This window comes from Trichosurus vulpecula, chromosome 7 (assembly GCF_011100635.1).
Source record: "Trichosurus vulpecula isolate mTriVul1 chromosome 7, mTriVul1.pri, whole genome shotgun sequence".
Classification (NCBI taxonomy): domain Eukaryota; kingdom Metazoa; phylum Chordata; class Mammalia; order Diprotodontia; family Phalangeridae; genus Trichosurus; species Trichosurus vulpecula.
Window position 1 is genome coordinate 244,029,097 of NC_050579.1, and position 26,902 is coordinate 244,055,998.

At 45.1% G+C, this 26,902-nt stretch overlaps 1 protein-coding gene across 1 annotated transcript; it reads right to left on the reverse strand.

Moving 5' to 3' along the window:
• Positions 1-394: 394 nt before the first annotated feature.
• Positions 395-11,201, reverse strand: LOC118858178 (DLA class II histocompatibility antigen, DR-1 beta chain-like). The gene is made up of 6 exons (XM_036768643.1): positions 11,030-11,201; positions 4,751-5,014; positions 2,395-2,676; positions 1,780-1,890; positions 1,290-1,313; positions 395-1,122 (listed from the first exon to the last, which is right to left on the reverse strand). Exons 1-6 carry the CDS (start codon positions 11,127-11,129, stop codon positions 1,109-1,111), a joined length of 795 nt encoding a protein of 264 aa, XP_036624538.1. The 5' UTR covers positions 11,130-11,201; the 3' UTR covers positions 395-1,108.
• Positions 11,202-26,902: the final 15,701 nt, after the last annotated feature.

Below are 26,902 nucleotides of genomic sequence, written 5' to 3' on the forward strand. Positions count from 1 at the left end.
GTTGTGGCACATGAATGTAAGAGAATTGTGTTGCAACAGAAGAAACAATAAAAATGAAAAAATTCAGAGAAACATGGGAAGACTTAAATGAACTGATACAGAACAGTGTGAGCAGAACCAAGAAAGAAACATCCTCAAGACTACAAAATGGAGGAGCAGGGGAGATGATGCTGAAAGTTATGGAATCATAGATAACAAACTTGGCCACAGAGAAGAGAAAATAAACATTTCATGGAAGAAGTGGGGAGACTACGGGTATACATTGTTGCATACACTGTTGGGTTATATGTGATCGACGTGATGGTGATAATGGAAGTTTTGAGTAAAAATTCTGTTATGAGGGAAGGCCACTGGGAGTAGATGGGAGTAGCAATGAACATAACATAAACACAAAATGTATCACTACAACTTTAATTTTTAAAAGTGCAATGGAGAGGCACATGATAGGCAAGCTTAGGCTACAGCATATCATCAAAGAAGAACTGAGCAGAAGGGGTAGAAGGAAAGTCATCAGAGAGATGTATCACCAGCATGAGGGGGACCCATCACAGAGGAAAGCTAAGGATTTCTGGGCAGACAGCTTGTGAGGGCCATTGGTATCTATGTAACATAAAGATATGTAGAGGAAGGCTACCTGCAGGCTGGTTAATCAACTTCTGTACGAATACTGGAAAAAAAAAATGGACAAGAGGCACCCAGGATGAAAAGGTGTGGATGGATCGCAATCTGCACCTCTGGAGGCTTTTCACACTTTGACAGATTCTACAGATCCTAAGTGAGGAAGTTTCCTCCTCTGCTCCCCTCACTTTGTCTTTGTGTCACCAAACACCAGTTGATTCTGAGTCCTCTCATTTATTAGAGCGAAGGCTCAAGGGACAAAAATGGATTTAAAAAGGTACAGAAACAAAGGAGGGCGGAGGGTATCTCTGAAGCTCTGTTGGGGAACTGCCAAAGAGTCCAGACAGAATTGAAGGTACAGGGAAGGAGCTATTCCAGGGAAGGGGTCAGCAGAGTTAATCTCCTGGAGATCTGGGCACAAGCAGGGGTTTCCAAATGTGAGAGGGAGGCTATGGGAACACAACAGTTCCAGGGGACACAGCCTCAGAGATCAGCTCAGGAGCCCTGCAGAGGACAGAGAACAGTCATATGAGTCTACATGGGGGTCTGAAGCCCCCCATGAACAACTTCTTCCCACTGAGGGCCCCCAAGCCTCTTCTTAGCTTCAGGCCCCACTGGGCAGATGCTGTAGGTATGAGAACCCTGATCACACCTGGGTAGAAGGACCTTACCTGTTGGCTGTGAACCCCGATTTCCTGGGAAAGGAAGAAAGACAGACATATGAATCCTGGTAAATTCTAGAGCCATAGAAGCAAAGGGCACCGTGGTTCTGAGCACTGTGGCACAGGGGACTCATAATACTGCTTAGCTCAGTACCTGATATCACAAAGGAAGCACCTAACTGATGCTTTATCTATCCAGCTGCAACTGTGTGAGTAGATGGGGGGAGGGGGAATGGCAGGGAGGAGGGGCTAAAGGCTGGAACCTGAGACCCCTCTCCCAAGACTGTCTCTAGTAGTGAATATGAGATTCCTTGAGACCCTTGAGCCATGGGATCTGGCCTGTTCACCACCTGAGGAGGAAGAGCTGAAGCCAGAGCCAGACCACCCCTTCAGCCCTGACCTGGGGCCAGATTTCTAGTACAATTAAATATCCTCTCTTGCTGTCCTGGAGAAGATCACTGAGGGGAGGGGGCTCAGGACTTTCCCCAGACTATCTCACCTTTCTGACTCCTCCTGTGGACAATGAGGCCAACCCCAAAGAAGATCAGCCCCAGCACGAGGCCCCCGACTCCACTCAGCATCTTACTCTGGGCAGATTCAGACTGTGCTCCTGGGGAGAAGAGATAGCAGGGATCAAAACCTTCCCTCCAGGAACCAGGCCCATGTGGGGAGCAGATGGGTCTGAGGGGAGCCTGAGAAGGTGATTAAATCCTGTCTAAGAAGGGAAGGGACAGATGTGGGAAGGGACTTTCAGGCCACAGGAAGTGAAAGCTCACCAGGGGACACTGACATCAATCTGTCCCAAAGCCTAGTTCCCCTACCCCAGGAGAAAGGGGTCTATAGGCTGATCACAGAGTCCGAGAGGGAGGCCAGCTCCCAGGACTGGGGCCAGTGAGGAGGCTGACAAGGTTCTAGGTCTCCACAGCTCTTAGTTCAGCATTGCCATGAGGGGGCTGTGCTGGGGAAAGAGGGGAGGGTGGGTGGCACCACATGGGGTTGGTATTAGCCCAGGGCAGGAGAAAAGAAGGCACAGGACACACACAGAGGGGATCTCAGAGCTAGCTCCATGTCCTGAGCAACGTTAGAACTGGAGGGTGAGGGAGCTCTATCTCACTCCACTCCAAGACGACAGGTCTCTGAAGGCTAGAGTGCTCCACTTGGCAGGTGTACACATCTCCACGCTTGGGGATCACTTCCAGCATCACCAGGATCTGGTAGGTCCAGTCTCCATTACTGATCAGACCTGTGGACACAACCCCAGCTGTCTCCTCCTGCCCATTCAGGAACCACCTGACCTCAATGTCCCCAGGATAGAAACCAGTGACAGAGCAGACAAGCAGGTTGTGGTGTCCCAGGGGAGCCGTCTTTGATGGATACACAGTCACCTCGGGCTCAACTGGAAGAAAGAAGAAAGACCTTGAGTGAGGGAGCCAGAGCAGGTCTTCCTAGTCCAGCCCCCACCTCTGTCACCTGATCCATAACCAGGCTCAGGCCTCCTCTCCTCCCCAGGGCCAGAAATGGGCATCTTGGTAGACATTTAAGCTCCCCCTGAAGTAGCAGGAAGGAGTTCATGGTGCTGAATTATCACAGTCCCAGCTCATCAGGATTCAGTGATATGGGAAGAAATTAGCAGGCCAGATTTCTCATTGTAAATAGCTACTTTGTAATGGATTATTTCCAAAGCAGATCATAGGTGTAGGTAATAATCTATTTTCAGGAAGACTTCTAGCTCAAATATTAAGAGATGCTATCAATCCAGTGAAGAAATTTTGAGTCAGTGGAACTATGGGGAACACCTAGGCCAAGTAGAAACCTCAGCATCCTGACCCAGAGTCCAGGGGCCCTGGGAGAAGCAGAAATATGTCTGGGTCCCTGGAGCAAGACAATTTCAGTGATTAGAAGGCTGGAGGGGGAAGAGAAGAAGAGAATGTGGTTGAGACAACAGAGGGCACTGCACGGGAAGCCTCTGCTGAGCTTAGATTCAGGAATAAAAAAGGGACAGTTTTATATATAACTTAATAAGGTTCATGAAGCCTAGGCACTCAGGAATTGGGGGATTTAATTTTGTATTAACTATTTTGTTGCTGTTCTCTCATTTTTCAACTCTGTACAACTCTTTGTTACCTTCTTTGGGATTTTCTTGGCAAAGATACTGGAGGGGTTTGCCATTTCCTTCTCCAGCTCAATTTACAGATGAGGAAACCGAGGCAAAAAGGGTTAAATTGATGTGGGTGCAAACAGTGCCCTAAGGACTAAATTGCCCTTTTCCTGGGGATGCCCTAATGTATCTTAATACAAAGGTACCCTAAGGGATGAGTTTCTCTCCCTGGCACCCCAAAGTCTCCTCCCCTTCTCTTGTGTCCGGTCCTGACTCTCTTATCTTGTCCTTACTCTGTGAGGCTTATCCTATCCCTAAATCTCCAGCCCCCATAGGAAGCCCTAAGATCATCCTACAGGCTGTGTAGCTTTTTGTCTCTATAAGTCTGGTCCCTTCCCTACATCAGTGCCTTTGCTTGGCTCCTTGCTAAGTCTCAGGCCCGCTGCTTTTGGGTCAATAAAGCTCCCCTTGGCTACAGAGAAGGTCTAAGGGAATCCTTTCACATCTGATGAACCAGCTCTCCCAGCTCTGACCTCATCAAAGCCACTTGCCCAGGGTCACAGAGCTAGTAAGTGTCAGAGGCCAGGTTTCAACTCAGCAAGATGACTCCAGGCCTGGCGCTCTAACCACTGCCCTACCTGGCCGTCTCTTAACCACTTAGCATTGTATGAATGGGAGTTATTGAGTGGTGAAGGGTCTATGGCCTGTTCCCAATGCAAGTTATCCCCATTAAAATAGGAGGAGGAAAAAAATCTGAATCTGACTGAGGAAAAAGGACTCAAGGAACCAACATCCATCCTGCTACAGGAGGGTCTCTCCCCCTTCCCTCTGTCCCTCCCCTCCTTCTCCCCCATTCATTCTCCCCCTTCTTCTCCTCTCTTCCCTCCCCTCCTCCCCTTCACTCATCTCCAGTTTTTCTGCTCCTGATTCCTCCCCCTCATCTGCTGCCTTTCTTCTCCCTCTCATCCCTCCTCCTTTCTCCCTCCATCCCAATCCCCTCCCCCATACGTCTTCCTTCCTCTTCATCCCCCTTTGTCCCCCATCTTCCTCCCCTGCTCCTCCCCCCTTGGTCCCCACACTTCCTCCTCCCTCCAAATCCATTATCTCCCCCTCCCTTCATCCCTGCTCCCCCTTGTCTCTCCCCTGCTCTGGGGGCCCCTGTTCCTGCATCTGCTCTTGTGAGCCCCCTCCACCTTCTTTCCTCCCCACCTGCCCCCTCCCATCATGGACTCTCCTCCCCCTGCGCTCCCTTCCAGCCCCTTCTCTTCTCCTCCCTCCCTGCTCTGCTCCCTCCCCAGGACCCCCTCCCTCTCCCTGGGTCCCTGCCGGGCTCCCCTGGCCCCCCCTTCCCTCCCCGGGGCCGCGCACTCACAGGGCCTGCGCAATAAGAAGGGCACCACCTGGTAGTTGTGCCTGCAATTGTCCACCATTGCCCGTGCGCGCTCCAGGATCTCCTTCTGGCTGTTATAATACTCAGCACTGCGCCGCCCCAGCTCCGTCACCGCCACAAACTCCCCCACGTCGCTGTCGTAGCGCAGAAACTCCTCCCGGTTATAGACGTATCTCATCACATGCCGCACGCGCTCCGTCCCGTTCATGAAGTGACATTCGCCCTTAGCCTGCTCAGTGTAGTGCTCTGGGGACACCCGGAAGAGGGTCAGCCCTGACGGACACCCCGCCCTCACCACAACCTGGGCCTGATCAACGAGAATATGGCCCACCTCCCGCTGCCCTTCCTGCGCAAGCTCAGCCCCACCCCCTCTGAGGCCCAGAGACAGCAAGCGACTTTTCCAAGGTCACAGAGCAACTCTGGAATGGAGGCAGGACTAGAACCCAGACCTTCGGGTTCCGGACCGGTCCTGTCTGTCTGCTGCGTCACAGCTGCCTCTCAACCACACCCAGCCTGGTGCAAACACTCCCAGGAAATTTTACCCAACACCCTCCCCAAGTCCTGTTCACCTGAGTCTAACCACCTCTCTGATCCTCATCCTCCAGTGTATCTTTGTACCCCCCTCCCAGGCCCTCTGCAGAGACCCAGGCAGGTGACAGACCCTCCCCACACTTCCATGACCCTGCAGGTCACGCCCCTCTCTCCCCTTTGATCAGAGGACATTAATCACATCAGTATCACCCTCCCTACTGAAAAGGGCTTGGAGATCTGCTGTGTGTGTGTGGCTCTGCTCACAATTCTGTGACTGTGGACCAGGGCCGCTTCCCCATCGCCCCTCCTGGGCATGGCTTGGACCCTCCTCCTCCTAGAATGTGAGCTCCTGGAGGGCAGGAAATGACTGTTCTTATATGTAAACTAGCCCTCAGCACAGTGCCTGGCACACAGGAAGCACTAAATTAATGCTTGTTGACTGACTGATATAATTTATCTATCCACCCAACAAAGGACAAAGTAATTTTTAGAAAGTGTAAGTGTAACTGCTTAACTCACCCCCTCAAGAACCTTTAGTGCTCCCTATGGACCTTTGGAGAAATTTCAAAACCCCAACCTTGGCATGTAGAGCCCTCCCCAGTCTGAGTCCAGCCTACCTTTCCAGGATCTCCTATTATTCCCTCTCACACACAATTTATGTTTCAGTCAAACTGACCTACTGGCTGCTCCCCAAACTCAGCATTTCATCTCCCACCTCCAAACATGTGAACAGCCTCCATGCCTGGCCTGCCCCAACCCCCACCCCCTCACTCATGGATTCCTTGCTTCCTTTATACTTAAGTCTTTCCTTCTCTGTGCACTGCTGTACTTCCCCAAAGACAGTCAGTCACTCAACAGGCATTTATTAAGTGCTTACTGTGTGCTAGGCACTATGTTAGCTGCTGGAAATACAAATATGAAGAAGGGAACAATCTCCAGCTTTACATTCAAATGGGAGTGACAAGTGTCCATAAAGATACAGACAGAATGAATCCAAGTGAAGAGAAGAGAGGGAAAGAGAGAAGACACTAGCATTTGGGGGATCAGGAAAGGCTTCACCTAGAAAGTGCTGCTTGAGCTGAGCCTTAAAGGAAGAGAGGATCCATGAGGCAGACGGAAGGAGGGAGTGTATTCCAGGAATGGGGGATGGCCATGGGCAAAGGCCCAGAGGTGGGAGATAGTGCAGTCTGTGAGGAAAAGGCCATTTTGAGCGGATCACAAAGCACAGGAAGAGGAGGACTATCATATAAGAGAGGGTTCCACCCAGATCATGAAGGAATAAACAGAGGAAGTTCTAATTGATCACAGAAGCAATAAGGAGCCAGTGCTGTCTATTGAGGAGAGGAGTGACTTAGATTTGCTCTTGAGGAAAAATACATTTTTAGGTGTGTGACAGATGGTCTGGAGTGAACAGAAAATTGAGACAGGAACAGCGATTAGGAGGCCATGATAATATTCTGGGTGAGGGATGATGAGGGCCTGCTCTTGTGGTGGCCAGAGCAACAGAAAGGGTTGTATGTAGGAGGAAATTGAGATTAGTTCAGCAGGTGATGAATTATGGGAATTCAGTGAACCCCACTGACTGCATCTTGTGACTCAGTTCTGGAGCTAGCTCAGCTCCCTTTCTATCCCATTATGGGAAGAGCCCAATTTCTGTCTTGTGAGAAAATTGTGTTCAATTGTGAGAATTGTGAGAAAACTTATTTCATCGTTTGAACCTAGCCCTGCGTGGCTGGAGGCTGGACCAGCTCTCCTGCTGCTTAGAGACCCTTAACTAAGGCCCGAGGTTGTGCCAACCAGAAAGAAGGGCAGATCCAGAGACTGAGGCAGGGAGTTTTGTGACAATTGTACATCCCAAGCTGCCCATCTGTCTTATCTGAAGTCTGGCCCCCTTTTATTCAATCAGTTATTGTTTCCATGCTTCTTTGAGTGTTCACAGACACTTGGGGGGCACCTCGTTTTCCAATTTCAGAGAATTGTGCCTGTTTGCTCTCCTCCTTCCCACTTGGAAAGTCCCTAATCCTTCCTCCAATTAGAATTCAAGTTACCTAATGTTCTTTTGTTTCCTTTTAATTCATTGTCCTTGTGTGATGCATTGTTTTTAATATATAAAAGTCTGTCTCTTTCTATGTTCAGGGTCCAACCCTAAGACGAGGAAGTCTGGTCCCAGTTTGTGGAGTAATTGGCATACATTGCTAATAAATAGATGTGCTCAGAAGCTCGAACCTTGTTTCCTTAGTCATTTTATCTTTTACCCACCACATGTAAGGAACGTTATGGCAGTGACTCTGTTGGGGGAGGCAGAGTGAAGCACTGAAGATAAAACCAAGGTCATGGACCATGAGATGAGAACTGTATTATGTTCATTAGGAATAGGAAAGTCTGAAAGAGGTATGGGTTTGGGGACCAATGAGTTCAGTTTTCGACATGTTGTGTTTAAGAGAGCTTAAAGACATCAGGCCTGAAATATGCAGGAGGCAGCAGGTGATACTGGACAGGGACTAGGAAGGAAACACAGACCTAGGAGTCATCTGAACAGAGATGGGAATGAACTCTATGGGAGCTGAGGAAGTCACAGAGAGGAGAGAAGAAGGCCCAGCCAAAGCCTTTGAAAACACTACTGTTTAAGGCATATGATGTGGATGGTAAACCTGCTAAGGAGACTGAGAAAGAGTGATCAGACAGGTAAGGAGAGAACCAAGAGAGAGCAGAGTCACAAAAACCCAGAGAGGAGAGAATACCCAGAGGCCGAGGGAAGCTGACAGGGTCAGATTCAGCAGAAAATTCCTGAAGGAGGAAGCCTGAGAAAAGACCATTTGCTTTGGCAATTAACAGAGAGCTCCAGAGGCCAGGCATGATGGGTCAAGCTTCACCATCTGCAGTGGCCTCCTAACTGGTTTCTTTATTTAAAATCTCCTCTCCAGAGGCCCCAGCTCACCCCATGACTCTCCATTGCCAGTTAGATAAAGAACGACTTCTTTAGCCTAGAAAGCAAGGCCTTCCCCACCTCTGCCTCCATTTCCCTTTCTAGCCTTCTTTCTGACTTCTACCCACATGAGACCCCAGCCCAAGCCAAAGGCTATTCAAAGTCCCTTAGTTCCTTCTTGTGCTTGACCTTCTCTGTGTCATTCTCTCACAGACATGGATTCTCTCCCTATTATGGTGAGGTGCCATCGTCCTCCCAGTCACCTCGGCTCACAGTCTCAGTGTTATCCTCACTCTAATCACCCATATTGAATCTGTTGTTGCCAAAACTTGGCAATTTTGCCTTTGTAGCATCTTGAATGCCCCTGACCCTGCACGGCCCTGATGCAGACCCTCAGCACCTTCCACCTGCACTACTGCAATAGCTTGGTGGTGGGTCTGCCTGCTTCCAGGCTCTCCCCCTCTAGTCCATCCTCCATTCAGCTGTCAAATGGATCTTTCTAAAGCACAGATCTGACCCTGTCACCCAACTGCTTAATAAACTCCAGTGGCTCCCTATCATATCCAGCATCAAATTTAAAAATCCTGTTAGGCCTTCAAGGCCCTTCTCATGTTTACCCTCCTACCTTTTCAGTCTTCTTACCCCTGACCCCCCCTCCCCCACTCATGTACTCTGTGATCCAGTGACACTGGCTTCCTTGCTGTGCCTCCTGCCAGACACTCCATCTGTCAGCTCTGGGAGTTTCCTCTGGCTGTCCCTCATGTCTGGAATGCTCTCCCTCCTCATATCTGAGTCATGGCTTCCCTGGCTTCCTTCACGTCCCAACTAAAATCCCATCCTCTAGGAAGCTTCCCAATCCCTTCAATTATTCTAGTGCCTTCCCTCTGTTGGTTATTTCCAAAGTATCCTGAATATAACTTGCTTATACACAGTTATTTTCATGGTGTCATCCCCAGGGACTTTTACCTTTCTTTTTATCCCCCACAGTTAACACAGTGCCTGGCACATAGTCATAAAAGTTTGACTGACTTCTAGCTGGGAGGTTACTTCAATATTGTGTAGTTTGGAGGATTGTCCACATTGGGGCAGCACGTGCTTAGTATACCCATGGCTGATACCAGGGTGTTCCTGGAGTTGTCAGCTGGGTTAAGCAGCCACCACCCTGCTGGGACTGGGAGATCCCCCTGCCCTTGGGTTTCTCTTGCTCATGCCCTGACAGACTGTCTCTAGAAGGCCCTTCTCTCCTGCCCAGCCCTGGACAATGGGGGCTACACATGGCAGGGGCAGAGCAAGTGACAAAGCTCAAAAGTGGGTCAGATCCTGGAGGATGGCACTAGAGCAGGTTAGGATCCCAGAGAGACTGTGGTTAGCCAGGCCAGGTGCCAGGCCAGGCTGGAGAGGAAATAATATGGACAGTGCCAGAGAGGCTTTTATCTGCTCCCCTACAATACTTACCCCAGCTGTGAGAGGATTGTGTCCCATCCCAGAGGGCTCCCTCCCTGCCCAAGACAAAGGATTTCACTCCCCTGCTGGGTCATGGCAGAGACCCCTTGATCCAGACCCCAGCTTCAGGGAGAGCAGCAGCGGTGTGGAGACCAGAGATGACGCTGGCAGATGGGGGGCAGAGAGGGCAAGCCCTGCCTGATCCAGGGGAGGGGGGATTGGGGAATATTGGACCTGCACCTCTTTTCTCAGCCCATGAGCAAGGGATCATGAAGAGAGGAGAAAAGCCAGCCTGGGTCCATCCCCTTGGCCCCTCCACCCCAGTGTCTGCCTCTAACCTGCCTCTGAGGGATGGATGGGGAGACCTTCCGCTACTGCACTGGGGTGTTATTCATGAAAACCAGAAGTGGTCCCCAACTCCAGCTTCACTGGCCTTGAAACCATACCTGGGAAATTAATCCAGCAAAGTCTACCCCTTCCTTCCCAAATGCCAGCCAAATTGAAACCTTTCCAGCAGCTTAGACAGACTCTGGGAAGATATTTAATGGGACAGAAAAGTTTAGACGGGGGTGGGTCACCCTGGCAGCTCTGCCCATGCCATCCACTAATCAACAAGATCCAGTGACTCCCTATCACCCACAGGATCCAATATAAAATCCTCTTCTTGGCCTTCAAGGCCCTTTCCAACCTGGCCCCCCTCCTACTTTTCCAGCCTTCTTACACTTTACATTCCCAGCTCCCAGCACTCTGCTATCCAGTGACACCAGCCTTCTTGTTCTTCCCCTGTACATTTCTCCATCTCCCCAATCTAGGCCCTCTCTGACTGTCCCCCAGGCTTAGAATACTCTCCTTCTTCACCTCTGCCTCCTCCCTTCCCTGCCTGACTTCAAGTATCAGCTCAAATCCCACCTTTTACAGGAAGCCTTTCCTGATGCCCCTTAATGTCAGTACCTTCCCTCTCTTGATTATGTCCAATTTCTCCTGTATCTATCTTGTACGTACAGAGTTGTTTATGTGTTCTGTCCCCCATTAGACTGTGAGCTCCCTGAGAACAGGAACTGCCTTTTGCCTTTCTTTCTATCCTTGGCATTAGCACAGTGCCTGGCACACAGTAGCTGCTTCATAACTAGGGGGGAGGGGGGGAGCTATATCAAGTCCCTGAACCCTGAGGAAAAGGGGGAAAGGAAGGAGGGCCAAAGGAAGAATTAGTTGGGAGGGGAGCCTGAAAACAGATTCATTTACTGTCCATCTATCTGAGGTCCATCCTATCCCAAGTCCTTCCTTTCATCTGGGCCCAGAGAGAAGAGTGCTCCCCTTGGGCCCCACCTGTGCTCTCTGGGAAGCTGCTGCTCTGTATTTACCTGGGGCATGTCTGCCTGCAGCCACCTGGGAAGTGAGCACCAGCAGGGTCACAGCCAGAACCTCTGTCCAGACGCCCTTGTGGAGCAAGACACACAGCATCCTGGAGATGAGATGAGGCTGAGGGACTCAGAGATATAACAGTCAAGATGGCCCTCACTTCATGGGAACTACCCCCCACATCTCCCAGACTAAGAATTTACACTGTCTTGTCTGCCCCAGGGTTGGGCAACCTCAGAGTTGAGAGAGCCAATGAACATTAGGAACGAAAGGCATCATCAGTTCCTAGGCAGAGGTTCCTTTTGCAGGGCCTGTTCTAATACTGAAATGTTTTTCTGGTGAAGAAACAATAAAGGTCACAGAAATCATAGAATCTCAGTGAAGTGAGGGGCCCAGAGGTCGTGTCTTACCTGGACTATTGCAATAGCCAAATGTAAAGGTGCTGAAGCTGAGGTTCTAGTGTAGATCAATGAATGTCTTCACTACTGTAGTGGGTCCCATAAAACTGGAGGACATATGTTCCAATATTTTTTAAAAAGGGAAGTTGGATGAGTCTGCAATCTATGGTTCAATGAATTTTGCTTTTGCCTCCCAGAAAAAAATTTAAAACCCATTATAAAAGAAATGGTTTGTGAGCATTTTGAAAGGGGAGAGTGATTATATAAAGGCCATCAAGACTGCATCAGAAAGAACTCATGCCAGATGAACCTTTCTTTTTTGACACTATAACTGAGCTCATGGATCAGGAGAATGCTGTAGATACAGTAAACCTGGATTCCAACAAAGAATCTGACAAAGCCTCCAGTGCTGCCCTTGGGGAGAAGGTGGACAGATTTGGACTAGATGATAATGTGGTTAGCTGGATTTGGAAATGGTTGAATGGCTGGGGCCCAAAGATTGGTCCTTAATGGGTGACTGTCAGATTGGAGGAAGCTCCCTAGCAGAGTATGCCGGGAATCTGTCCTTGGCCCCGTCCTATTCAGCATTGTTATCAGTGCCTTGGATGAAGACATAGAAGGAAGGCAAAGGGAATTTTCAGATGACTTGAAACTGGGAGACATTGCTACTATATTGAATGACAGAGCCAGGATCCAAAGCATTGTCGACAGGTCAGAATGATGGGAGAATTGAATGGAAGGAGATTTAATGAGATAAATGAGATAAATGAGTTCTACACTTGAATTTAAAAATCCACTTTATCTGTTCAAGTAACTTTATTCGATGAAGAGACATCATGATAACAGCATTTACGGATTTGAAGTTTGCAAAGCCCTTTATAAATATTACCTTAATTGTTCCTCTCATGCCTCTTGGTTGACACCAAAAATGCCAAGTACAAAGGTGCCCACGTGGCTCATGGACTTATCTCAATCCCCTTCAGAGACTTTAGAGGCATTACTGAGAGAGAAACATGGGCAGAGGAAACTCCGGGGGGTTGATGAAGAAAGACTTTGGAAGGGCATGTGCGTATGGAACGTCGGGCCTGTCCTGTCTTTGGACTTGCTTGAAATTCTAGAGACTTCTAAGACTAGATCTGCTCTGAGTGACATTGTGTGCTCATTCCTCGTTTGAACACTCACTCTCAGATGAAACTCAGATGAAAAGCTCATTTATTCTTCAGTATTTTATGTCATATTGTAATCAGGCTATTTCTCTGGTTTCTGTTTGCTGTTTTGCTTGGATAAGTGGGCTTCTTATATTTTGTGTAACCAGCATTTGTGGAGAAGGAGCCCAGCTGAGGGATATAAGCTAGGGACTACCTTCCCCTTTAAAAGTAATCAGGAGCCAACTACTCAGGAGAGTAATTGGAACTATGCCCAAAGGGCTATAAAACTGTGCATACCCTTTGACCCAGAAATACCACTGCTAGGTCTATATCCCAAAAACATCACTTTAAAAAAGGGAAAAGACCTGTTTTTACAAAAATATTTATCGCAGCTCTTTTCGTGGTGGCTAAGAATTGGAAATTGAAAGGATGCCCATCAATTGGGAAATGGCTAAACAAGCTATGGTATATAATTGTGATGGAATCTTATTGTGCCATAAAACATGACAAGCAGGGTAATTTCAGAAAATCCTGGAGAGACTTACATGAACTGATGCAAAGTGAAATGAGCAGAACCAGGAGAACGTTGTATACAGTAACAGCAATAGCGTACGATGAAAAATTGTGAATGACTTAGCTATTCTCAGTGATACTATGATCCAAGGCAAAACCAAAGGACTAATGACAAAGCATACTATCTGCCTCCATAGAAAGAACTGAGACTATAGGAATACACACTAAAGCATGCTATTTTTCACTTTCTTTCTTTCATTCTATTTTTTAATTTGTCTTCTTGTACAAAATGACTAAACATGTAAATGTTTTATATGAATACACATATATAAATTATATCAGATTGCTTACCATCTCAGGGAGGTAGAAAAGGAGGCATAAAATTTGGAACTCAAAACATTTTTTAAAAAATTAAAAATTGTTTTTACATGTGATTGGGCAAAAAAAATATATATTAAGCAAAAGTAATCAGGAAAGCAGCTTTTGTTGTGAAGCTGGGGCCCAAATATTTGGAGGGGGAGAGTAGTCCCAGTGGTGTTATAGGGAATGAGGGAGAGAGACAGACAGAGACAGGGACAGAGACAGAGAGAGAGAGAGAGAGAGCAGTTTCACACACAGAAGGACCATTCTCAAAACTCTCTAGAATTTCAAGTAAGTTCAAGGAAAGTATGCAGCCAGTTTCCCATGCATGTCTGTCATTCCAAAGTTTTTCTCCAAAGTCTCTACAGCCAACTGAAGTTATCCCCTTACACAGTCACACAACATCACACTCAGTATTCTTCCCAGCAGTCAGGAGTCCCAGCCCCCTCCACATAAGCAGCTTGCAGCACAAAACTGCCCCTCCCCCACTCGTCCTCTTATACCCATTGCAAACTTCCTCCACCTGGGTGGGAGCCAGGTCACAGTTGTTATGACTGGAGTGTGCAGCAAGATCTAACGAGGGATGAGGAACCCCAATACAAGAAGTGCTAGGGACCGAATTCTGAGCTCTCATTGTCTCTTAGAAGTTCAGGGTTAATGCTGAGGTCTCTTCTGGGTAAGAAGCCATAGTTAGGGTTCAGAAAAGAAAAGCCTGAGAAAGGTCCACGCCCAGACCTGCCTCAATCACAAGGGCCCTTTCAATGAAACATCTCCACTTGAGGCCCTAAATGAGGCAGAGAAAGGTCTGATGTAGGGAAGAGGGAGGAGTGTTTAGTAGGGCCTTTCTCAGTAGAAGAATATCATGAGTCTTTGCTGATAGCTGTGTCAGTGAGTACCCATGTCCTTTTCTCTCACTTACCTCCACTTATGCATGCCCCACTCCATCTTCCTTAGACTGTCTCCCAGGCCTTATCCCTCAGAGTCATTGGTCCTATCTACAAAGCCTTTAAAGCCAGTCAGGAGGGGAGGGACAGAGCAGTTCTCTTTCAGTTGTAAGGAAGGGCTGGTGGACCCTGAGCTTCCTGGAGCAGGGGAGAAAGTTGCAGACTGCAGAACAAGCTTTGAGGAAGCTGTTTGGGGAAAACCCTATCCTGCCTTGGAAGGGCAGGATGTTCAAGCCAATGGGGAGTAGAGGAATGTGTAGCGTCATCTGTCTCCTGCAGATGGAACCCAGCAGTGGTTCTTGTCTAAGGGATTAGAGAAATCATCAGTATAGAAAAAAAAAAGGCGTTTGGAGTAGTTGATTAGGGGAAAGAGAGAGACAGAGACAGAGGAAGGGACAAACAGACAGACACACAGAAACAGAGAGAGACAGAAACAGAGAGATAGAGAGAGAGAGAACACTTGGATCCCTGGAAAGTAGAGAGCTTGTAATTCGAGAGGGATCTGGAGCAGTGGAGAATCAGTGGTTCCATATGGGTGTGAAAAAATTCTGGACTAGAGATAAAGAGATAGGGAGAGCTGGGGGTGAGATATCTGTATTTGTCCAGCCAGTTCTTAGGGCAGGGTGTGACAATAACATGGCTGGCTCCTTGTTGGCTGAGTGGATGCCAGGGCTTGCAGCTGAGAAAATGGGAAGTGTAAGAAAGATGAGCCCATGCTCAGGCCACCTCAGTCATGGGAGGGAGCTGGGCCCACAGCCTAGCCTCCATACCAGCATCAGCATCAGAATCAGCATTCAATATTTATGAGGTGATGTGGCTCAGTGACTCAATGAGTCAATATCACTTATCACCACGGTGACTAAGGATTGAGAGTAAAGATGGGCAAATTCTGACCTGGGATTGGCCTTGAAGACAGAAAAAAGAGTCCCATACATATCAAGACCATGAGATCATTCTATAACAGTGACAAATCTGGGGAGTCTCATGCCCATCGCAAGTTTCGCCCAGAGACCTGATAGTCTGAGTAGCTTCTGATGCACCTTGGGTCCCAGACATCTACTTCCAATTCCTCTTCTCTTATCTCTTCCCCTTTATACTCCCTCTATACCTATATAGAGCCTTTGTCTCTCCATGACGTCATATTCCTCCCAGAACTCTTTCTACCATGGCTCCCCAACCATTCCTTCCAGCCACTGTGGCTCTCTCCTGTCATAGCTGTCTCCTGAACATCTCATAGTCTAGTTACCTCTACTTTCAGTGTTTAATTCATTGAACAAGCATTTATTATGCACCTACTATGTGCAAAGCCCAGCATTAGTGACTAGATATACAAAGACTAGGAAAAAAAAGCAAATTGTCCCTGCCCTCAAGAAGGTTACATTATACTAGGGGGATGTAGCGTGCACTCCGTGTGGCAAGCTCTCTGTCCCCCTTTCACATATGAAATCCTCAGAACAACTGGCACAGGTTCAAGGTTCTCTGTGGGTTGACATCTACTAAAAATACAGCTCACAAGCCTCCACTAAAGTATTACCTTTTGTTCTTAGGGGTTTAGAGAGATGAGTCATACACAAGGAAACAAAAAAATGAACCCATGTAAGTCGGTGAGATAGCCAAGAGAAAGATGTAGGGAGATAAAAACAGTCTTGGGGAAAAAGTATGATTAGAGAAGAGGACAAGGACAGTGATCTAGTAAAGGAGTTTAAAAGAGGTGATCAGGCAGGAAGGAGCCCCAAGAGAGAACAATGTCACAAAACCAAGGGAGAAGGAAATATTCGGGAAGAGAGATTGGCTAACAGTATCAACTACCACAGAGAATTCCAGAAGGATGAGGATTAAGAAAATACTCTAAGATTTAGCAATTGGGAATTAGTGTGATAACTTTGTGTTTTATTTTGTTCTGAAAACTGGGTCTCCCCATCTCTCTGAGACTGGAAATACAGGAGCTATTCCCAAGCCCATTCCCGCTACTGATCTGCAACATCTTTGGCTGGTTCCATGTCTGACCTGATCCAGTTTGTCCCCTCCTTAAGCAAACAGATAGTCCCCTTTTGCCCCCTTCTTGGGAGCACACCATATTAATGTTGAACTTAGTGCAGACAGTGGATCAGCATAGCCCACTACAATTCTAAACTCCAGAGATCCACCAGCTTTAGCCACCTCATCGTACCTAGGATTACAGGTGTGTGTCCCCATGCCTGGAGGAGTGATAACTTTGCAGAGAACAGTTTCAGTTGTGTGGTAGAGTTAGAAGCTAGATGTCAAAGTATGAAAATGTGTGTACTGCTATGAAAGGGGATACTTTTTTATAGAGTTTCACTGTGAAACAAAGTGGAGATATAAGGTTGAACAGGGGGCATGGCAAAGTAAAGGTATTTTAAAGATGGAGGAGGACATGATCATGTTTATAGGAAGGGGCCTGACTATAGAGAAAGACTGAGAATAAGAAAGAGAAAAAGCATGATCAAAGAGCCTAGTTCCAAAGGAGGAGGAAAGGAAGGAGCTTCATACCCCAGGAAAAGAGATGGCCCTGGAAATGAAAAGGACCATCAGAGAGGCTGGAGCAAAGAAGGGAAGAATGGGGGATATGCTAGAGGGACTTTGAGATGGGGAGAAAGAGAGGAAAGGGAGCTTACAGCACATGATAACATCTCGTACGATAGGTATAGGGGATAAAAATATATAGGGTGAAGTGAGAAAAGGCTCAAAGTTTGAAATTGAATGAGATAATATTTGTAAAAAATGTAAAAGCATTTAGAATGGTGTCTGGCACACTGAGGGCATTATATAAATAGTTATTCCCTTCCATTCCTATCTGCAGGGCAAACCAAATGAAGAAACACAGGCTGGGGATGAGGATTGGAAAATCAAAAGTCAAGAAGCATGTATGACAGTGGCTGGAACATATTAAGCTCTTAATAAATGCTTGTTGATTGACTGATTGATTGGGGAAATTGTCTGGAATGGAGCGGGGGCCTGCCCCAAATTCTCTGGGCAAAATATACTCATCCTAATCCATAAGGTGGAATTGAGGGAGACCCCTGCTATGCCTGTAGGTGAGAAAGAAATGAGAAAGAGCTCATTAAAATATGAAGGTGGTGAAATCCTGTAGACCAGAGGGAATACACTCCATAGCTGTCTATGATGTTATAAAAGTGTGGGAGGGGGTAGTTAAGGCTCAGTGTAAGGTATCATCATCCTCACTATCTCTCCTGGGGCCAGGCCAGTGGTCTTTACAAAGGAGAAGGGCCAGAGCCAGGCCTACCCTGGTTGGGATCAGACATTCAAGAAACTGAGGGGTGTGGAAAGGAAGGTAGTAAAAGAGAATGTTGGGGGAGAAGCTTTCTACAAGCTTCAGGAGCTAGGTGAGGAGGAGAGAAGCAACCCAAGGGGATCTTCAGGTAACACTTACACCTAGTAACTAATGAAATCTCTGATTCTTTGGCTGCTGATTGGCCAGTGTAGTCCTTTGGGGAACTGAGGTTAGAAAGTCCCCATTGAGCTAAAGTATCTGAAAGAGGAGCTGAAAGCATGTAACTTTAGCCCAGGCTAAGTGGAATGGATGGAAAGGGGGTGATTCAGATTCCTCAGAAACTTACCCCATTTTTCTCCTTAACTTAGGGTTTCCCTTCCTGTCCCACTGCAGTGGGGACTTGGCCCCCTGAAAGACAGAATTCATTCCCTAAAGGAGTCCCCAACATTCAGTCACCACAAACTACAGCCCTGGTTCTGCTCTTTCTCCTCACTCCCAAGACATTTCCCTTAGAGTATGTTCGCCTTCTTCCTTCCCCTGAAAACATCCCAGTCTGTCCACCTCCATTCTCTTCCTAGAAAGGCAATCATTACTCACATCTTGGACATCAGTGGAGAACTTCCCTCACATTTGATGCTGACACTGGGTGAAGCCTGGGCCAGCTTGAGACTGAGATTCCAGAGTTTCCTCCACCCACCCCTCCCCATCCCCAACTTGCCAACTCTCTCTCACTCTTTCTTTCTGTCTCTGTCTGTCTGTCAGTCTGTCTGTCTGTCTGTCTGTCTGTCTGTCTGTCTCTCTCTCTCTCTCTCTCTCTCTCTCTCTCTCTCTCTCACACACACACACACACACACACACACACACACACACACTTCCATACACTCACATGAATAGTCCAAGGTGTCAGCTTGAGCTCACTCTCAGAGCTGTTTCCTTTACTAAGAGGGAACACATACTTAAGATCTAAGTTGAGAGAACTGGGGGGCCAGGGAGGAGGCGGAACCAAGGTGGAAGCTGAAAAGCAGGGACCTGCCATGAGTTCTCACTCATGTCCCTCCAAAAACCTATAAAAATGGCTCTGAACAAATTGTAGAGCTGCAGAACCCACGAAATAACAGAGGGAAGCAGGGCTCCAGCCCAGGAAAGCCTGGATGGATGTGGGGAAGGTTCTATCACCTGGAGCTGGGAGCGGAGCAGAGCAGAGCCCAGCATGGGCTGCGCCAGGACCAACCAGACCAGGAGCCAGGTGGGACAGGCCCTAGTGCCCTGAATGAGTGAGCGGTGGCAGTTACCAGACTTAACCCACAAACACCGAAGACTACAGAGAAGGTTGGTGGGAAAAGCTGCGGGGACAGAGTGAAAGGAGTTCGTGGTTTGGCCAACACCCTGAGGCAGTGGAGGGGATGCAGCTCTGAGGACAGAACTACAGCTGCAGTTGCTTCTGGTCCCAGGTCCACCTAGTAGGAGGAATTAAGTGGCGGATCAGAGCAGGAGTGCAGAGCCTGCTTAAGATCTGAGCCACGGGGGTTGGCGGTTTTATATCCCTAAATGCTTACATGAATAAAATAGGGAAAAAGGAGATCAATGATCTGGGCATACAGCTGAAAAAGCTAGAAAAAGAGCAAATTGAAAACCCCCAATTAAATACCAAATTAGAAATACTGAAAATCAAAGCAGAGATTAATAAAATTGAAACCAAGAAAACCATTGAATTAATAAATAAAACAAAGAGCTGGTTTTATGAAAAAACCAATAAAATTGATAAATCTTTGGCCAATTTGATTAAAAAAAAAGAAAGAAGAAAATCAAATTACCAGTATCAAAAATGAAAAGGGTGAGGTCACCTCTAATGAAGAGGAAATCAAAACAATAATTAGGAATTATTTTGCCCAACTGTATGCCCATAAATTTGACAACCTTAGAGATATGGATGAATATCTACAAAAACATAAACTGCCCAGGCTAACAGAGAAGGAAGTGAAATTTCTTAATAACCCCATATCAGAAAAAGAAATTGAGCATGCCATCAATGAACTCCCTAGGAAAAAATCTCCAGGGCCAGATGGTTTTACATGTGAATTCTATCAAACATTTAAAGAACAACTAATTCCAATACTTTGTAGACTATTTGGGAAAATAGGTGAAGAAGGAGTCCTACCAAATTCTTTTTATGACACAAATATGCTACTAATACCCAAACCAGGTAGAGTCAAAACAGAGAAAGAAAATTATAGACCAATTTCTCTAATGAATATTGATGCAAAAATTTTAAATAAAATATCAGCAAAAAGATTGCAGCAACTCATCATGACAATAATACACTATGATCAGGTAGGATTTATTCCAGGAATGCAAGGCTGGTTCAATATCAGGAAAACTATTAGCATAATTGACCATATCAACAACAAAACTATCAGAAACCATATGATCATCTCAATAGACGCAGAAAAAGCCTTTGACAAAGTACAACACCCATTCCTATTAAAAACACTAGAAAGCATAGGAATAAGTGGAACCTTCCTTAAAATTATAAATAGCATCTACCTAAAACCATCGACAAGCATTATTTGTAATGGGGATAAACTAGATGCATTCCCAATAAGATCAGGGGTGAAACAAGGTTGTCCATCATCACCCCTATTATTCAATTTGGTACTAGAAACATTAGCTGTAGCAATAAGAGAAGAAAAAGAAATTGAAGGAATTAGAATAGGAAAAGAAGAAACTAAATTATCACTTTTGCAGATGATATGATGATTTGTTTAGAGAATCCTAGAGAATCAAGTAAAAAACTACTTGAAATAATAAACAACTTTAGCAAAGTTGCAGGATATAAAATAAACCCACATAAATCCTCGGCATTCCTATACATTACTAACAAAGCCCAACAGCAAGAGATAGAAAGAGAAATTCCATTCGAAGTTACTGTAGACACTATAAAATATTTGGGAGTCTATTTGCCAAGACAAACCCAGGGCCTATATGAACATAATTATGACACACTTTTCACGCGAATATAATCAGATCTAAATAAATGGAAAAATATCAGTTGCTCATGGATAGGCTGAGCTAATATAATAAAAATGACAATTTTACCTAAATTAATCTATCTATTCAGTGCCATACCAATCGAACTACCAAAAATTTTTTTTACTGAGCTGGACAAAATAATAACAAAATTCATTTGGAAAAACAAGAGGTCTAGAGTATCTAGGATATTAATGAAAAGACATGCTAGAGATGGTGGCTTAGCCACACTAGATATTAAACTGTACTACACAGCAGCAGTCATCAAAACTGCCTGGTACTGGTTAAGAAACAGGGGTGTGGATCAGTGGAATAGGATAGGTACACAAGGAGGAGAAATCAACGAGTTTAGCAATCTACTCTTTGATAAACCCAAAGAGGCCAGCTTCTGGGCTAAGAATTCACTATTTCACAAAAACTGTTGGGAAAATTGGAAAATGGTAGGGCAAAAACTGGGCGTAGACCAATATCTTACACTATATAGCAAAATAAAGTCAAAATGGGTTCATGATTTAGGAGTAAAAGCTGATACTATAAGTAATTTGGGAAAGCAAGGAATAGTTTACTTATAAGATTTATGGAAAAGCAAAGAATTCATGACCCAACAAGAGATAGAGAGCATTACAAAATGCAAAATGGATAATTTTGATTATGTCAAATTGAAAGGTTTTTGTACAAAAAAAAAAAGCCAATACAACAAAAATTAGGAGGGAAGCAGAAAATTGGGAGAAAATCTTTGCAACTAGTATCTCTGATAAAGGCCTCATATCTAAAATATACAGGGAACTGAGCCAAATATATAGGAATACAAGCCATTCCCCAATTGAGAAATGGTCAAAGGATATGAACAGGCAGTTTTCAGAGGAAGAAATTAAAGCTATCTATAGGCATATGAAAAAATGCTTGAAATCACTACTGATTAGAGAAATGCAAATCAAAACAACTCTTAGATACCACATCTCTCCTGTCAGATTGGCTAAAATTACAAAACAGGAAAATGATAAATGCTGGAAAGGATGTGGGGAAATTGGAACATTGTTGCATTGCTGGTGGAGTTGTGAGCTGATCCAGCCATTTTGGAGAGCAGTTTGGAATTATGCCCAAAGGGCTATAAAATGTTCATACCCTTTGACCCAGCAATACCACTTCTAGGGTTGTATCCCAAACAAATCACACAAGAGGGAAAGGGACCCATATGTACAAAAATATTTATAGCGGCTCTCTTTGTGGTAGCCAAGAAGTGGAAATCAAAGGGATGCCCATCAATTGGGGAATGGCTGAACAAGCTGTGGTATATGAAGGTGATGGAATACTATTGTGCCATAAGAAATGGGGATGATGCAGACTTCGTAACAACCTGGAAAAACCTACACGACATAATGCTGAGTGAGCGGAGCAGAGCCAGGAGAACGTTGTGCACAGCCACAGATATATGGATTCTGTGAGGACCAACCCTGACATACTTCGTTCTTCTCAGCAACCTAAGGTGCAAGGACAACTCCAGGGGACTCACGATGGAGAATGCTATCTTCATCCAGAGAAAGAACTATGAAGTTTGAATACAGATTGAGGCGCACTACATGCCTGCTTTTTTTGCTTCTCTTTTGTTTTTGTTTTTGGGGGGTTTTTTGTTTTTTGGGGTTTTTTTTGGTTCTGTTTCTTCTTTCTCATGATTCATTCCATTGGTCATAATTCTTCTCCACAACTTGACTAGTGTATAAATTGATTCAATGCGAAGTTATACATGGTAGTTATATGAGATTACATGCCATCTTGGGAAGGGAGGGGGGAGGGAGGGGAGAAAATCTGGAACTCAAAATTATGTAGAACTGTATGTGGTAAACTAAAAATAATAAATAAATTTAAAAAAAAGAAAAAAATATCTGAGTCATGGTCCAGGTTGGTAGTGCTTGGGGGAGGAAGAGCACTGGTGTGGCAGAGCTTGCTGTGTAGAAATAGCTCTGAGAACAACAGAACAGCCCCTCAAGCTTGGGACAAAGTACTCTCTACTCTACAAGCAGTCATACCTGGATGAGAAGTTCAAGGATCAAGTAGTTGGCTGGGAACATGGCCAGGCAGTGAAAACAGACTTGGATTCAGACTCAGACTTTGGAATCTTTCTTTGGTGACAAAGAAGGTGAAAAATACAGCCAGAAGAAGTCAACAGAGTCAAAGAGTCTACTGTCAAAAGCCTCCAAGAAAAACATGAACTGGTTTCCTGCTATGGAAGAGCTCAAAAAAGGATTTGGAAAAGCAAGTAAGAGAAGTAGAGGAAAATTGGGAAGAGAAATGAGAGTGATGCAAGAAAACCATGAAAAACAAGTCAATAACTTGCTAAAGGAGACCCAAAAAAATACTGAAGACAATAGCATCGTAAAAAATAGACTAACTCAAATGGCAAAAGAGCTCCAAAAAGCCAATAAGGAGAAGAATGCCTTGAAAGGCAGAATTAGCCTAATGGGAAAGGAGGTCCAAAAGACCACTGAGGAAAATACTACCTTAAAAATTAGATTGGAGCAAATGGAAGTTAGTGACTTTATGAGAGGTCAAGCTATTATAAAACAGAACCAAAGGAATGAAAAAATGGAAGACAATGTGAAATGTCTCATTGGAAAAACCACTGACCTGGAGAATAGATCCAGGAGAGATAATTTAAAAATTATTGGACTACCTGGCAGCCATGATCAAAAAAAGAACCTAGATATCATCTTTCAAGAAATTATCAAGGATAACTTCCCTGATATTCTAGAGCCAGAGCGTAAAATAGAAATACAAAGAATCCACTGATTGCCTCCGGAAAAAGATCCCAAAAAGAAAACTCCTAGGAATATTCTTGCCAAATTCCAGAGCTCCCAGATCAAGGAGAAAATACTGCAAGCAGCTAGAAAGAAACAATTTGAGTATTGTGGAAGCACAATCAGAATAACCCAAGATCTCCAGCAGCTTCTACATTAAGGGATTGAAGGGCTTGGAATATGATATTCCAGACATCAATGGAGCTAGGATTAAAGCCAAGAATCACCTACTCAGAAAAACTGAGTATCATGCTTCAAGGCAAAATATGGATTTTTCAATAAAATAGAGGACTTTCCAGCTTTCTCAGTGAAAATACCAGAGCTGAATAGAAAATCTGACATTCAAACACAAGAATCAAGAGAAGCATGAAAAGGTAAATAAGAAAGAGAAATGATAAGGGACTTTCTAAAGTTGAACTGTTTTGTTTACATTCCTACATGGGAAGATGATGTGTATAATTCATGAGACCTCAGTATTAGCGTAGCTGAAGGGCACAGGGTGAGTTAAATATGAAGGGATGATATTAAAAAAAATCAAATTAAGGGATAAGAGAGAAATATATTGAGAGAGGGATAAAGGGAGAGATAGAATGGGGTAAATTATCTTGCATAAAAGTGGCAAGAAAAAGCAGTTCTGTTGGGAGGGAAGAGGGGTCAGGTGAGGGGGAATGAGTGAATCTTACTCTCATCGGATTTGACCTGAGGAGGGAATAACATACACATGCAATTGGGTATTTTACCCCACAGGAAAGAAGGAGGAAGAAGATAAAAAGGGGGGACAATAGAAGGGAGGGCAGACAGGGGGAGGAGGTAATCAAAAGCAAACACTTTTGAAAAGGGACAGGATCAAGGGAGAAAATTGGATAAAGGGGGATAGGACAGGAAGGAGCAAAATATAGTTAGTCTTTCACAACATGAGTACTGTGAAAGTGTTTTGCATAATGTTACACATGTGGCCTATGCTAAATTTCTTGCTTTCTTAGGGAGGGAGGCTGGGGAGGGAAGAGGGGAGAGAATTTGGAACTCAAAGTTTTAAAAGCAGATGTTCAAAAAATAAAGTTTTTGCATGCAACTATGAAATAAGATATACAGGCAATGGGGCATAAAAATCTATCTTGCCCTATAAGAAAGTAAGGGAAAAGAGGATGGGGTGGGGGAGTGGGGTGACCGAAGGCTGGGTTGACTGGGGAACTTGGCAATCAGAATATATGCCATCTTGGAGTGGGGGGAGGGTAGAAATGGGGAGAAAATTTGTAAATCAAACTCTTGTGAAAATTAATGCTGAAAACTAAAAATATTAAATAAATAAATAATGATTTATTTATCTAAAAAAAAAGAAAAAAAAATAGATTTAAGTTGAAGCAACTAGGAATTCTTTCACCTGGTGGACCAACAGTCATGGGGCGAGGGTTGGAAGGAAAATCCTGGGACAAAGATAGCTCAAATCCAGGAGCACTCCCACTATGAAAGGAGATAGACTCAACCTACCTGACCTGGGTTCCCTTGAGTTTTAGAATAAAGTGACTGGGTCTAGGGTGGATTTTATTTGTTTTTTTTTTTTTTGGCTTTTTTCTCTTTGTTCCTCCAGTGCTTAGCAAAATGGCACATAGTGAGCACTTAACAAACACTTCTTAACTTCACTTCACTATAAAAATCCTAGGAGTCATAGCCTGGGGTCTAGGAAAGATACAGGATTCCATCATGCATTGTAAACCTGTGGAAGACCTGAAGGTACAGGTGTATGGGGAGGAAATTCCCCCCTGGTACCCAGGGGCAAAACTCTGGTTGCCCCATCCTAGCTATAGTTCTAGGATCTAGGAATCAAAGGAAAGAGTTAAGAGGATTTCCCCAGGCCCAGTGTAAAAGAGAAGGCTGTGTTCAGCCCATGTAGTTTGTGATGAACAGCAAGAACCAAGGAGGGCACCATGAAGTTGCTACAACTTGCACATCCTTGTTCCTTGTTTTCTCCTTGCTCCCTCTGACTCCAGTTTCCTCCAACTCTTACAAGTGAGACATCCTTTCCTCTCCCTAAAGTCCCCTCTGGCTCTGCTGTTCTATTGAATTCAAGACTGCTTTGGAGTCCACTGCATGGAGAGCACTAGGTTAGAGCCTGTGTGGGTTCCTACTTTATGAAGCTAAATAAGATAATTTGCCATGTGAACAAAGAACTGTAATCCCTAATGAATGCATCTGACAGGCTCAAACTAAGTGCTGCTTTGGTGAGATCCAAAAGGAGGGAGAGTGATTCCTCATGGGGAGGTCTGCCTGCAGGAGATGACATTTCAGTCATGGAGATCTTAAAGCATGGATAGGAAGTCAACAGGTTGAGAGAGTGGGGGAAGCCATTCCCGGCACAGGAACACGTGTTGTTGTTGTTCAATCGCTCAGTTGTGTTGGACTCTTTGGGAGTCCATGGATTGTCCCTGGGATTTTCTTGTCAAAGATACTGGAGTCGTTTGCCATTTCCTTCTCCAGTGTGTCCCCATTTTACAGTTAAGGAACTGAGGGAAACAGGGTTAAGTGACTTCCCCTGGGTCACACAGCTAGTAAGTGTCTGAGCCCACATTTGAACTCAGTCCTTCTTGATTCCAAGCCTAGCATACTATCCACTGGGCTACCTGGCTGTCCCAGGGACAGTGTAGACCAATGCTCAGAACAGGAGAGTACAGAGAGTATGTCTCAGTAAAAGCTAATCAACTACAAAATTCTGAATTTTCCCCCTAAAATTATCTTCTTCTCTCTGCATTGCATCTTCAGTTCACTCCTATCCTGTCCATCACCTTATCAGGGAGATGACTTATTCACGATGACCTGACACTTGCCCTATGTGAACTTATGAAAGTTATTTAACAATAATAATAATAATAGCTAATGTTTATAAAGCACTTACTACATACCAGGCTCTGTGCTAAGCCCTTTACAATTACTATTTCACAGCAACCTTGGGAGAGAGTTGCTATTATTATCCCCACTTTCTTTCTCTTATTTAATTTATTTTTAGCTTTCAACTTTCACTGCCACAAGATTTTGAGTTCCAATTTTTCTCCCCATCTCTCCCCTCCCCCCACCCCAAGACTGTATGCATTCTGATTACCCCTTTCCCCAATCTGCCCTCCCTTCTATCATACTACCCTCTTCTCTCATCCCCTTCTCCTCCATTTTCTTGTAGGGAAAGATAGATTTCTATACCCCATTGCCTGCATGTCTTATTTCCCAGTTGCATGTAAAAACAATTTTTAACATTCATTTTTAAAACTTTAAGTTCCACATTCTCTGCCTTCCCCCATCCCCACCCATCTCCATTGAGAAGGCAAGAAATTTTATACAGGTTATACATGTGGAGTCATGCAAAACACTCCCACAACAGTCATGTTGAGAAAGACTAACTACATTTCCCTCGATCCTATCCCACTCCCCATTCTATTCTTTCCTTTGAA